The 14539-nt window shown below is 32.9% G+C and overlaps 2 protein-coding genes across 2 annotated transcripts; both read right to left on the bottom strand.

Annotated features, from left to right (window-relative positions):
- Positions 1 to 482: 482 nt before the first annotated feature.
- LOC110700552 (ubiquitin-conjugating enzyme E2 2-like) lies at positions 483 to 7814 on the bottom strand. Its single transcript, XM_021878104.1, has 6 exons — positions 7664 to 7814; positions 6845 to 6978; positions 6718 to 6743; positions 1250 to 1339; positions 1068 to 1156; positions 483 to 838 (listed from the first exon to the last, which is right to left on the bottom strand). Exons 2-6 carry the CDS (start codon positions 6967 to 6969, stop codon positions 710 to 712), a joined length of 459 nt encoding a protein of 152 aa, XP_021733796.1. The 5' UTR covers positions 6970 to 6978; positions 7664 to 7814; the 3' UTR covers positions 483 to 709.
- Positions 7815 to 10006: 2192 nt separating this feature from the next.
- On the bottom strand, positions 10007 to 14539 carry LOC110700550 (probable WRKY transcription factor 61). Its single transcript, XM_021878103.1, has 5 exons — positions 14306 to 14539; positions 14037 to 14144; positions 11630 to 12208; positions 11390 to 11503; positions 10007 to 11143 (listed from the first exon to the last, which is right to left on the bottom strand). Exons 1-5 carry the CDS (start codon positions 14432 to 14434, stop codon positions 10154 to 10156), a joined length of 1920 nt encoding a protein of 639 aa, XP_021733795.1. The 5' UTR covers positions 14435 to 14539; the 3' UTR covers positions 10007 to 10153.

The raw sequence follows: 14539 nt of genomic DNA, 5'->3' as shown, positions 1-14539 counted from the left end.
GAACCATCTTTACGAATAATCGTCAATTGTCACATTGCCCTAACTTCTTAGGGTATTTTGTTGTCTCAAAACAACAATGCATGTCCAAATTTGTTTATTCATCTGTTATTTATTCAATGGATTTGGTGAAATTGGAATTCACATTAATTTCGATAATTCACATTAATTTCGATATGTAGATCATCCATCAAATTGTTTTATAGCTCGTATATGATATTAGGTGATAAGGTTTGAGGTCATACTACATTGGTTTTTAACTCTATCAAACGAGGATTTACGGAATAGGAATCAGCCAGCAGGGAGCAGCTCGTCTAGGCTCTAACAAAAAAACCTCTATAGGGTGGTTACTACTGGGAATATGCTATCTCGTGACCTATAAGGCTACACCTATACTGGCCAGGTTTAACAAGGAATTAACTAGTTTTGTCCATGTTCTTTTCCTTCACAAAGTTTCTTGTATCCAAATTAGCACCCTGAAACAATCTACAAAAGGCTGGAGATTGACATTGTTCAACGCCATTAACTTACAAACAAGGGGCGGACTTTGATCATTCATCTACAATTCTACATATATCAAAGCAGACATCCGCAGAATGACAATGTATGAATTTAAATAATGAACACGGTACTAAAATGTATACATATTAGAGAGAGACATGGGAACATGCCTCACAGCATTCCAATGCTGCTCTTGCACCAGAGGATGATGTTAATCTGCTGTCCAGCTCTGCTCCACAATCTCCCGGACTCTCCGGTTGTACTCTCGCTTGTTCTCACTAAACAGTCTTGCAGCCTCTGAATTTGCAGGGGAATTGGGGTTTGGATCACAAAGCAGAGACTGCAGCAACAGGGTAGTATGTCAGAATTTTTTTGAGAAGGCATCGATGTACACAACCACAGAAATGACTAAATATCTATTAAAACCAACATCCTAAAATTTGGGGGTAAGGCAAAGAGCATGTGGTCATTTTGACCAGGTACACCATGAGCACTGTGCACCCGGCCGACTATGTCAACAACTAACTAGAATGAATGCAAGTAGCATATTTATAAACTCAACAACTAACCTGTATGGATGTAAGAATAGCAGCAACATCATAGATTGGACTCCACTGGTTTTGTAGGATGTCCAAACAGATACTTCCGTCAGCATAAACTGGACACATTACAGGAACATGAAGTTATTACTAAGTGAGAAACACCACCTACATGAATGAAAGTTCATACAAGAAAAATGGATGTCACTTACTATTAGGATGGAACATTCGAGAAATAAAACGAACACTGGGGGGCTTATTTGGGTAATCCTCAGTAAACTGAAGTGTCAACTTAAACGTGCCTGAAAAACTCACAAACTTTTAGTTGGAGAAACTCACTACATATCAGAAAGGTAAAGAGCTGACATTACATAAACCAAAATTTTACAATCTTATCACAAGGATTTATGATTTAACAACCATATTTTTGCAAATGGAGTATATGCTATTTCAAAATGCAATTTGCTCAGCACAAATGGAAAAGAGAAACAGGGAATTTGCTCTTCAAAATTTCAAAATCTACCCTTCCTAATCCAAGTACTCCAGCACAGTTTTTTACAGTATACTGAGCTCCGAGGCTATATAGAGTAAACTCCCAATAATTGGAACTATAAAAACTCTCCAGCTCACAATTAACTAATTAAGTTTACACCTGGGATTGGCACATAGTAGAATAACATGCTCATAAGTGGGTAAGAGGGCCGGGGGGTGGAGATAGAATTGGGACAGAAAAGTGAAAATTGGTTGATACAACGAGAGAAAGAAAAAGGAAATTTATCAATAGCAAGTGAGACACCCATAGAAAGTAGCCAATTAATATAGGAAGGACTACAATGAACTACCACAACCTACAAACCAATTTTTAGCTTTTAGAACAGACCTACGAAGCTCTTGACAGTATCTTTTTCACAAACCAAACAAGCCACTTTCCCCCATGAAGAGAACTACCATCCAGCATAACAGAAACAAAACCATTTTCAACGAGAGAAGTAACATATGGGAAGCAGGTAATTAGTCTCTACATGCAAAACCTTAGAAGCAACAGCTTTTCAGTATTGGACTCCAGCAACCTGTCTCTACTGGACAACCATCAAAGCAATTACGATGCTCCTAGGCTCTAATATTTCCATATTACTTTCACCCTCCTCACATTTTACCCAACTAAAAGGAAACCTTTAAAATTTTAAATGCCTGACTATTTTCATCACCATTTAACTCACAGCCAACCCAACCCCCATAATTTCTTTCAAAAACCCCAAAACTGCACGGTTCCAATACTAAAAACAGTAGCTAACACTGAACTTTAAAATTCAGAAATTCTTTTATCAACTTTACAGCAAAAAAATTAGCACCAGAATCCACAGCCCACTACAACTCAGAAACTACGGTTTAATTTCAACTCCAAAGTGGTTTCGTGTTAAAACACCTTTGTCCAGTCTTTTTGCCATCTCGATAAAGCCATTGGAATGGGATATATGCATTAGAAAAATGAAAATAACAAATTCTATCCAATAATAATATAGAAAATACCACAAAGGACCCTTATAGATTTCCATGTCTCCAGTCTCTCCACTAGAGTATGTCAAAATTGATCAAACATAATTTCCTAGACCCTGTCAACCACAGAGTACAGAACCGCCCATGCTAAAACTAGAAGTGCATGTTCAGATAGAAGTAGCATCTATGCCTGACATAACAAAGAAATTAAATACTGCTAATTCGTGTGGTATTAACTGTTATATCTGTCTTAACTAGGTGAGAATTTGATGGACATTTTTCCAAAAGGTTAAGAAATGAAAACTTATCAAGGCTCAAAGTGAGCACTTTACCTTAGCTACAAGTGCACTCTTCACCTTTGTTTCTTTGACTCTCCCTCTCTTTCTTACTCTAGTTTCTTTTACTTACCCTCAATCTTTGTAGCTAAGAACTGTGACAAGGGAGAAAGGAATGAGGTATGGGGTGAGCTTAGGGAGAAGAAAGAAACCAATGTCATAGTCTTAGTGAAGCTAGTCTGCCCAATGGGGAGCATCCACTAATAAGATTTTGCCCCTTATTACTTTATCATTTAAGCTCCAAATATCATCTCAAGCAAGCTCCATCTGCTGTCCACAACCTTATGGTAAATCAATTTGTTACATGACATTGCCTAAATTACTTTATAATCTACTTGTATGCATAGCTGTTGTGGTTTCTGTTTTGATTGTGACATCAAATGATCTCCAAAAATCACTAATCTTTGACTACAACCTTAATTTAATATCATTAAGGTCTCCACAAAACTTGGTCGAAAAATAAGCTCGTTTTCTGTTTCTTCAAATTTCATACTCATGCCGTACTTATCATGGCTATAATACATAAGTTATCGAACAGCACATGCTAACCCAAATGGATTTATGAATCATCTCAATAGCATGTGCTCCATCTTTTGGACCCATTTTCATGATTTTATCAACATTTCAAGCCCTCGATATTCCTTTTGCCTTGAAATAGTATCTCAATCCATAATCTAACAGCACGTGCTCCATCTTATTAAACCGTTTTTCATGATTTTCTTATTATTCTGTATTTAATCTAAAAATCACATTTCAAGCTCTCGATATTATTTTTTTCCCGAAATAATATCTCAATTTATTTATCCCAAATAAATGACAATTATAATCCATTTGGTCATAATTCAGAAGTCCTTTGACTTGATCAAATTACTCTCAATAGTCAAACTTAATTATTCACACACACACCACACACTCACTCAAGCACGTGCGACACACACTATAAAATTCGTATCATTCGTGCATACATGTATCGCACACTATCACATAATTACCATTTCATTTTAATTAATGCAAACTTGATTAGTATTCCTTTCAGATTTTACAGGTTTTTATTAACACCAATAGTATCGCAGAATCAAATGCTTTCACATTTATCACAATCTTATAGTGGGTTTATTAAGAACTAGGGTCTACAGCCAAAGTATTGGTTTTTATTCTAACTTTTAAAAATATGAGACAGCTGCCACGCTGCATGAGTTCTTGCTGCAACTACAAAGTCCACAACACATCAACATCAGATGCTGCCTAAGCTGTGATAGACTTGCGTGCCCAGGACACCAATTTCCCCAGGATATTAAGGAGCACCTCCTCTCACTGGAGTACTTCCATACTCAGCTCATTCCTGTACCCCCCTAGATATCCTCTCGTAAAAGACAAAATCAAATCCAAGGATAATAAGAGCTTATTTGGGTTACACCATTACAGGTAAAAAGAATTTGCCTTTTCTTCTTAATTCTCCAAGGAAAACCAGTCAGATCCACCCTAACCTCATTTAAAATCTGCATTATTTTAACTCTCCATTATCCGAACCTGTGCCTCTTGAGCACAGCAATGATTATGCCTCAATTTGACAGTCGATTCTTGATTCTATCCTCAAATTTCGATAGATGCCCCTTTATTTCCACGGTAAATCTCTGTAGGATTCTAAATTTAATATATAACCACACACTTAACCCAATATATACATTTCTGCCACAGTTATCCTATAAACATGACTGTTCCTGAGCTCTACACTAATAAAGATGGTCAAATACTATCCTGGGAAATGATTCTTAAACCTAAAGACAACTAGCGATCACATAGTATTTAAAAATATTTCCATGGAAACCAGCAAAACTTGTTCCAACACAAAAGGCAATAATCTTGATCAAATAATTGTTATGGATGATAGGACTCCAAATTTTCAAATCACTAACCCATAATACCCACCCCACTCCAAACCATATCTAGTATTACTATATCTTGAATTCCTAATTAATATCTTCCTTTGTATTAGATGCGCGCTCCAATTATTCCATTTAGCTCCAACTAACCACAAATCTCGATTCAGCTCAGCCATACAGGAGCTAAATCAACCAGTATATATGATTATAATCCTCAGCAGATGAAGACAAGGAGAAAAATGCCTTTAATGAGCCTTATCCTACTTAAAGGTTGAAATTAGTATCAAGAAAAGAAAGTCAATAATAACATAGTTTTGTGCTTTTTGAACAAGAAACAAAATTACTTCTTCCGTTCTAGTCACAACGCATTCCTTTTAGAAAAATTGCAAATTAATTGCAATAATTTTATTTAGCCAATGATACCGTATATCTCTCTCCACATCACATGGGTCATTCTTTTTATCTCTCCCTATCTCTCTGCTCTCCTAAAATCAATGCATCCCCTCCACGTTGCAGTAAAAAGACGGAGGAAGTATTAGTTAGAAAAACACTTTAATAAGATCAAAGAAGGATGAAGATTATGATGCTATCCATATCCCATTCATCTCTTAATAAAATACTAATGATATGCAATCGTAAAAATCAAGTATAACTAAACAAAGATAGAGAGAGTATTTGATTGTTCAAGCATATTTCTCTGGTTGTCTTCTAGACGTGTTTAAACAAGAAAAGCATGCCTATCAGAAAATTCTACACATGCAAGCAGATATGGAGAGAAAAAAAAAATTTAAAAATCATGCACTCATTGATCAATTTCGCATGTTAGAAGAAAAAAATAATGTATGGTTGGTGCACCCGGGTGCACCATACATAAGATATATTTAAAAGAACATGGGCAAAAAAAGAACATTATATATACTTATAAAGAACATGAGTATAATATTTTCTTTAAATTTGATGATTATGTTCTTTGAGTTTGAACTATATGTTCTTTATATTATTCAATATATTCTTTAATGTATGTATATAAAAAAAAAAAAAAAAAAATCAATCACTCGAGTAACCAGAAAAAAGAACATGTTCTTTAATGTATTATCATGTTCTTTTTGTAAAGACTTTATATTCTTTGGCTAGAGGTGATCAAAGTTAGAACGGCCCGACCCGATTTTGGACGGGTTTTGAGCAGAATTTTTTTCACCTCCAAAATCGGGTCGGACCCGACCCTTAAATTTAATTTTTTTTGGCGGGTTTGGGAATGCGTTTTATGCATTTTAGTTGATTTTTTTACTCGACCCGAAAAGACCGCACGACCGGACAATTTTGGGCACAAAAACTTCGGCCCAAAATTTGGCCCGACCCGAGAAGTGAGCTGATTTTTTAACCTTGGCCCGGCCCACCCAATGATCACCTACATCTTTGTCAAACATGAACATGTTCTTTTTTGTCAAATATAATGTTCTTTTTCAAACACGTTCAACACCTAAATAACCATGAAAAATAATATGTTCTTTTTGTAAAGACTTTATGTTCTTGTCAAACACAAACATGTTCTTTTGTCAAACATAGGTATGTTCTGTTTCTAACACTAGCATGTTCTTTTTTTGCCCATGTTCTTTAAAATATGTCTAATGTTCTTTCCGGGTGCACCATGCGGTGCGGCCGAGTGCACTATACTATTTTCAGAAAAAAATTATATAATCGTTACAATGATGTTCAATGTACCAACTTCTAAGTACTCCTAGACACACGGCCATAATGAAGAACTGAGACGGAAAATGACAAAAGACTTAGATGATGGTCAACAATAACTACATACACAAAAGAACCATCTGCATTAGTATAATACCTAAGACTAACACTTCAACACACACAGCAATCACTTTAGAGCAAAAATAACACAAACTTTCTCATTTTATTTGGGGGGGGGGGTGGTTGACATTTATTTTTGTACTTTAACTTGCTCACCTCCATCCCACGGAGTGTCATCTGGACTGCAAAAATAAACCAAAAACCAAGAAAAGTCAGCTTATTCATCACCTATAAAAAGCGATTACTAGCACATTAATTAGACACAAAAAGGGAGGATAGTTACCCAAATATGACAGCATTCCAAAGCATAATGTTGTTATCATGAGGTGCTCCACTAATGCCTGCAGGAGGATCCTGTTGCAACCTCTTAAAATCCCTCATGAGCCGCTTTCTTGAGGGAGTAGACATCGTAACTACCTGTAAATATCACCATTATTAACAGAATTAAATCCTAATAATACAGCTGCAAAGACACTCTATGATAAGTTGATAACAACTAAGATTCTAAGAACAATTCAAAAAAAAAACTCATTCTCTGATTGGTTAATCGCGCTCATCTCATTAAGGTATCCATATTAACACAATAGCAAACTTCTACAATGAAAATCAATCATCACCAATCAATTCTAAATTGAAAAACCTTATTGGCAATGAAACACAACGCGGTTAAAAATGAACGAAAAGTCAGCTTGCCAGTGTTCTCCCACCTATAATACTCAGCCTACATTTCTCACAATCAAAAAAACAACCACACAATTCCCAATCAAACACTCATGCAAACAACCTCCAAAAACAGATTCAAGAGCTCCAGAAACTCAGATAGCGTTAAAATTCAGCGATAACAGGAATCAAAGCATCAATTTAATCAAATTCTAACCCTAACACCTAAATTCTCAACTTCGATCAAATTACTTGTTTCAAATATACAAAATAGCAACAGCAAATCATTACAAAGCATAAGAACAACACAAAATCAACAAATTTCTGCAATTTAATATGAAATCAGAGACCATAATTATCTTTATCTGAAGCTGAAAAATCAATTGATCAAAAGAAAATTGACAAATTCAAGACAAATAGAAGAGAAAGAGAGAGAATTTACCCCCGATTAGAAGATTCGATGAGAATTTTGCTGCAAATTGATGACTGCTGGTGAAGAAGAAAAAGGAGGAGAGAGAATATAAATAGGGTTTTTTTAGGGGAGAAGGAAGACAATAATAATGGTATGATATCACAGATTCCTAATTCCTTGATATTTTAGCTGATTATTTTGATCAAAAACTTTTGTATACACCCGGTTTACACTAATTTTATTGTACATCGAGCAGTATAAGGGTAACTTTTACCTAATTTTAGGGTAACTTTTTGCTTTTTTTGGGGTAACTTTTAACATAATACAATTTTTATATAAATAGACAATAAGAAAAGTTATATAATGGTAATTTAATTGCATTTAATCACAAATAATTGATTTTTAGTCATTTAAAATGTGATTCTTTACTAATAATTTTTATTTGTATTGGATTACTTTTATGCATATTAGGGTAACTTTTATTTATTTTAGGGGTAACTTTTGATCAATCTAGTCTATCTTTATAGTGGATGTACAATAATTATTGTACACTCGATTTTTTTTAAAATTTGTATATTTTGATTATTGTAATAATTTTAATGCTAATAATAATAATTAAAATGCTAATTAAAGTAGGGCCTGTTTGGCTGATTTTTTTTACAAGAGTGACTGAGAAAGGTTGATGATGATGATGATGTTTCGAACTTTGAAGGTTGGGGAATGTTAGCTTGTATGGCAAGGGTGCAAAGCTTAGCTTGTGGATTAGGGGGCTTGCGCGCACGTAGCAACACTAGTAAAAGTTCGATTTAGAATGGATATCTTTCCCTGTTTATGACTAGAGTAAAGATTAAAGTTGATTCTGATGCTTGTGTGTGGATAATATGACTAGCATGAGGTTGCGGAATGGTTTGGTCATCGATAAGGAAATCAATTGCAGATTATGTGCTTTAAATAAGTGATCACGCAATATCTATAAGCATAAGTATCACAGCTCGACACACACGAACGAAGTATGAAGCTTTTATTACTCCGTATCATTCATAGATTATCATCTATAACTCCATCGAAAGCTTTAATTGGAATTACAAATTTACAATATATAAAGTCAATTAATGTCGAATCTTCTATAACTATATTAAAACAGAAGCACCTGGCCTAAGTGATAAAATAACACATGTTACTTTGTCATTCAATATTTTCCGGCCCATTTTCCTACTCCAAAGTAAAGCAATCTTAATGATATACTTCAATTTCTATTTGACATTTTTAATTGTTATATATGTTTGAACCTTTAATTCCATAATTATTATAATTTATGAGGGATGATGTTTTGTTTTGGGTTGCGGCAACATGGTAAGTTTAGATAAGATCAAAAGCCAAAAAAAGAGCAAGCTACCATAGATTTAGGGGGTTTGCGTCGGTGGCGGTGTGGTTGTGGTTGAGTGCAATGGTTAGAGGTGGTGGTCCAATGATGAAGAGGGATGCAATTGTAGGTGTGGTGGAATGGACATGGTGATTAGGGAAGAAATATGGGGAAAATCAAAGCCATAGGTCTCTCACGTAGGTAGTGTTGGCCTAGCTAGAAAATCGAAATCAATGACAAGAATCCGGGCAAAGTTTCTAGTCAACAACAACAAGCAACAAAAAACAATTTGAGGTTCCATAATGTCATTAATTTTTCCTCACAAATGACCAACATAAAAATTACTTTGACAAATTTTCCTAAAATTTAAACATACATAAGAATACAATGGTTTAAAAATCCAACCCTGGACTTGGTTGAGAGTTGAGACCATCCCTTATACGTAGTACTTTCTCTGTTTTTTTTTTAATGCATCACCTTGATTTTTGCACTATTAACATACTATGGTTTACATAATTTTTTCACTTCTATAAAGTAAATAAATGTTATTATAGAAGTGTAATATATTATTAGATCAGTCATAATGTCGTATAAAATTAAAAAAATTTGCGTGCAATTTTGGTCAATATCATTCTGTTAGTTTTTTTTTTTTTTTTTTTTTTTTTTTTTTTTTTTTTTTTTTTTTTGAGGGAATATCATTCCATTAGCTTTTGTAAGATCAAATAGAATAAAAAAAGTGTTTAATGTGTTTCAAGTTTGAGAGAACCTTTAATCTATCTCTCTTACATTGATTGAAAAGATATTAATATCTCATATTTATTTTTAACAAATTAACACATCATTAACTTGTAAAAATATGTAAGTAATATAAGACAAATATACAATTATATTAGCATTATATTAGTACGTATATAGTCAATCTTACAAATTCCCATCCACAATCAAACTAAAAAAAATTATCAAATTATATATATAATCACAGAGTATGTAGAAGAAATAAAGAAATGTATGATTGAAAAAAATAATAAATAGACTAGTTCAAAACTCCTATAAGACTTGAATATTAAATTATTTCACTAAATAATAATAATAATCTACACATCACTGTTAACTTTTTAATTTAACAATCTACAATTTACAATAAGCTTTTCAAATATTCAATTTGTTTGATTTATATTATCAGGGGAGGAAGATGTGCTTTTAGTAGAAGAGAAAGGCAATGAAGAAGTAAGAAACATATGGCTACTTTGAGCTAATTCTGAATTTGGTGCAATAGGAACCTTGTTGGACAAGCTTGAAACACATCCATTAGTGTCCTTATTGCTTGTGGATTGAAATAATGAGCTATTTGTAGAAGAAGTATGGCGACCGCCTCCTTCAAGGTGACTATTGCTTGTGTAATTTCCAACTATTTTGCTATTAGCATTGCCATTATTTCCATTGATGAAGGATGACAAGGTGGCGGTTAGAATTGATTGAAAACTTGGATCTGAAGTAAGAACCTTAGCTGCTTGAGCAAATGTATCATGATTATTAGGAGGATTATTATGAGAGATATTACTCTTTTGCAAGAGATTACTTTGGAAATTGTATGTATTATTATTTGATAATCCAATATTATTTAGTGGACTATTATTTAGGGTATTTTTGATGTAGGATTGAGTTCCATAGCTAGGTAATAATCCATTAGACCAAGAGTAAAGGGGATTATTATTATTAGAATTTTCCGAAAAATTGAAGGTGAGATTTGTGGAAGAATACCTTGAACCTAAATTTGGAGCAACCTTATTGAATTGGTTATTATTTGTGGATGATAAAGGGGTTGAAGTAAGGTCTAGGGTTACTGTAGGGTGTATAGGAGTAGGAGAAAATGTAGAGGAATTTGGAGAAAAAAATGGGTTTTGTTCAGAATTATTGAGGATATTGAACTTAAGGCCTCCATGAAGTTGCTCTCCAATAGGTGTCGTTGTGGTGGTCGTATAAGGGGGTGATCCGAGATTTGAAGATGTCGACGATTTAGACATTAACATGTAGGCTGCTGCTGAAGTGGTGGAAGCCATTGCGGTTGCTGAGACTGGGAGTGGATGGTTGTGTGCACCTTCATATGTGGTGATCAAGATGGACATGTCTTCAGCACATCTTTGCACCTGTATTTTTCATGCAACCTGTTAAAATCGCTCTAGCTAGAAAAAAGAGTTTATATACTACCTCCGGTTCTTATTATATGCAACTTTGGTGTATTATTTGTAAGATATAAAAAACTCCAAATTTGTATATAATATGAACCGGAGGTACGTAGTATAAAACATATCAAAAAGTAAACTAGACTTAAAAAACAAAAAAAATGGCATTATACTTTACGTACTATATATGGAGTGTTACAAAAATTGAACCTGTTTTCTTACTGGACATGATGGAGCAACAGTGCAACGATAATAAGCTCGAGGGCAAGGGTTTCCTTTAGCAATCTTTTGCCCATACTTTCTCCATTGACATCCATCATTCATCTAACAAAATTAACAAAAAAAATTGGTCAATAATATAGAAATAATTATTAACCGTATTAAAATGATATACATAGATAATATAAAAATAATAGTGTATATTTAGTATAGTACTTCATTTATACTTACAGTTGGAGTGTCACATCTAACTCGAACTGAAACTCTAGCTTTCTTCATAGGGGGTTGGTGTACTAATTCGTCGTCTCCATTACTATTACCACCACTTGTAACATTATTGCTCTTAAGAGCTTCTCCATCTTTTGTCCCATTGAGGTTTTGATGATGATCCATCGTACTTGAAGCTTTAAACTTGCACTCTAATCCTAGATCCAAGCTTCTCTCATTAGCTTCCATGTCAACATTTTTGCTATGATTCGTCGCTAATTTGGATGGTGAACTTAACTTACTATTAGTATATCCCTTCTTAGAGTCGAGACTTGGAGATCTACCTAGACTAAGGAAAACAAGGTCTTTATCTGCTTCTTCTTCTTCTTCTTCTTCTTCTTCATCATCACATGAAGCTCGAGGAGGAGGAGGAGGAGTTGCGGCCATAGCCTTGAGTTGTTTTGAGTCTTGTTGAGAGATTTCATAGAATTTGCTTTGTAACATTTGATAATCATTCATCATTTGATTTAGGTATTGTTTAAGCCTTTGGTTTTCTTCCATTACTTCACCTATTTCAGCTTTTGTTGACTCAAGTTCTTTGCCCTATATCAAAGCAATATAATGTGTAAATTAAATAGAATTTAATTTATTAGAAATAATAGTAATGAATATTTCTAGTAAGATACTCCTACAATAATCAATAATCATAAAATCTTTAAAATAAAAGTATTCAATTATTATACTAATTAATCTAAGCTTCTTAGCTTGTGCAATGTTCAACTATCATGTTTTTGTATTGTAGTAGCTATATATAGTGAAGAAGAAACCAAATGAAAGAATGATGGTAAAATCCAAACATCCTATACTATGAAAGTTGGGTTGAATTATACTAATACTACCTCCATTTTTGTTTAGTTGACACGTTTTGGCTTTAGCACTATTCACACACTTGCTTTAGATTTTTGTGACTTATACGTAATGAAAATTGTAGTCATCTGAGATCTTGTTAGATTCGTGACGATATATAGTTATACAATATCAACTTTTTATATTTTTTTTTCTTATAGGTAATTAAAGATATTGATTGTTGAATTTATGCATTGACAAACGTGTCAACTAAAAAGAAACGGAAGTTTTATATGGATAATCTTATTTTTGTTTCATAAATGAATGAAATCGTGTAGATAGTACGAGTAGCATGCTAATAAGATGGGAGAATATTTTTAAACGACTGGTAAATCGTACTAGTATTTAATTTGTGAAAAATAATTACATATAGTCTTTCAGGTTTTTTTTTTTTTTTTACATTGCATTGGTAACAACTACGGCATGCGGAGGACTATAGTACGGAAGTCAAAGAGGGTTGGATATAGGGAGGAAAACAAACAGGGTATATCCATATATGTAAGAAATGAAAACATCGAAGAGACAATATTCAATATTGTACGTTTGATTTTTATAAAAGTATCTGGCAATTTAGCATGTACTCCGTATATATATTGACTTACAAAAAAAAAATCCCAATTATATTTGCTAAAAAAAAGAATTTCAAATGAAAATGTGAACCCTTTCCTATTGTATTAATAGCAATATGTATACTATGTATTTTATAGAATACAGACTTTTTGTATAAAATATAAAAGTTACCTCTTTCAAAAAAAAAAAAAAAAATCACCTATTTTTAACATGTGAAATTTACTCATTTTACAAGAATTACACGTATAAATCACACATTCACTCATAAATAAAAGTATATAACCATGCAAATATTACCGATCATAAAATACAAAGTGCGGAGTATATTTCAATTAAATTACCTTCCAATTAAAAATAAAAAATTATAGTTACCTTAGCTAAATCTAGTTAAAAGTTAACCTATAATTGGCCGATGTACTATTAAAAAAATAGGAGTAATAATTAATGTAAACTGGTCGAGTGTACATACACAAAAGTTTTTACTTTTATCTTGAATTTTATACTAATTAACCTTTTATTTAGGTTATTGAATATCCCATCCTAATCTCATCTAAATGAGTAAATAAACTAAAAATGAATTAATTTAGAATTAGAGGCAAAAAATTCACGGTTTTTGTTTTTGTGTTTTTTTTTTTTTTAACAATAAAAATAATATTAACTTTTTTTTTTTACAAAAAAAAAAAAAAAAACTAAAAAACCTCGGTATCAATTGATTAGTACTAGTCATAGGGGGAAATGAATCTGAATCTAAATATATAAATACCAATATACTTTTTTTTTTTGACACAATAAATACCAATATACTAAGGATTATTTATTTATTTATTTATTTTAATTTTTAGTTTTGCTATCTATCTAGATTTGAAGGTTTCCAAAAAAAAAAAAAAAAAGGGACCATCATGGTAGATTTACAGCATAGGAGTACGTAATACACAAACGATAATCAATTAATTACCTGTTTATTAACGTCGGAATCTTTCTTAATATTATGCTCAACAGTAGATTGTGTCAAACTTTCATCCTCATTTACAATTTCCTTTCCATTATTCCCACCTCCATCATTCTGCAATCAAATATGAACAACAATTGTAAGCTTAGAGGCTTAAAAATTCAATTAACAAATTATATTACGACCTTATTTATCGTTTTAGATGATAAACAATTACGATAGTAATACATCAATATTAATAGATGAATTGGTTTATAAATTATATGTATGTATACCGATGATGGATCAATAACCCTCTTACGACGATTATTGTTATTAGAATCTTTCTCTTCCTTGATTTTCCCTTCATCTTGTGAAGAGTTTGCTCCTCCATGTTGTTGTTGCTTCATACTCGTCGTCGTCATGCCTTACTCTTGCTTTCTCTAGCTCTCTTTGTTTTTGTTAATTGTTTGTCGTGTTCAAACTGTAAACTGTGTGTGTTCGTTAAATTATCCGCCTCTTTAAATTAT

This window comes from Chenopodium quinoa, unplaced genomic scaffold (assembly GCF_001683475.1).
Source record: "Chenopodium quinoa cultivar QQ74 unplaced genomic scaffold, ASM168347v1, whole genome shotgun sequence".
Lineage (NCBI taxonomy): Eukaryota > Viridiplantae > Streptophyta > Magnoliopsida > Caryophyllales > Amaranthaceae > Chenopodium > Chenopodium quinoa.
Note: the sequence above shows the minus strand (reverse complement) of the source record. Positions and strands in the feature narration are given on the sequence as shown.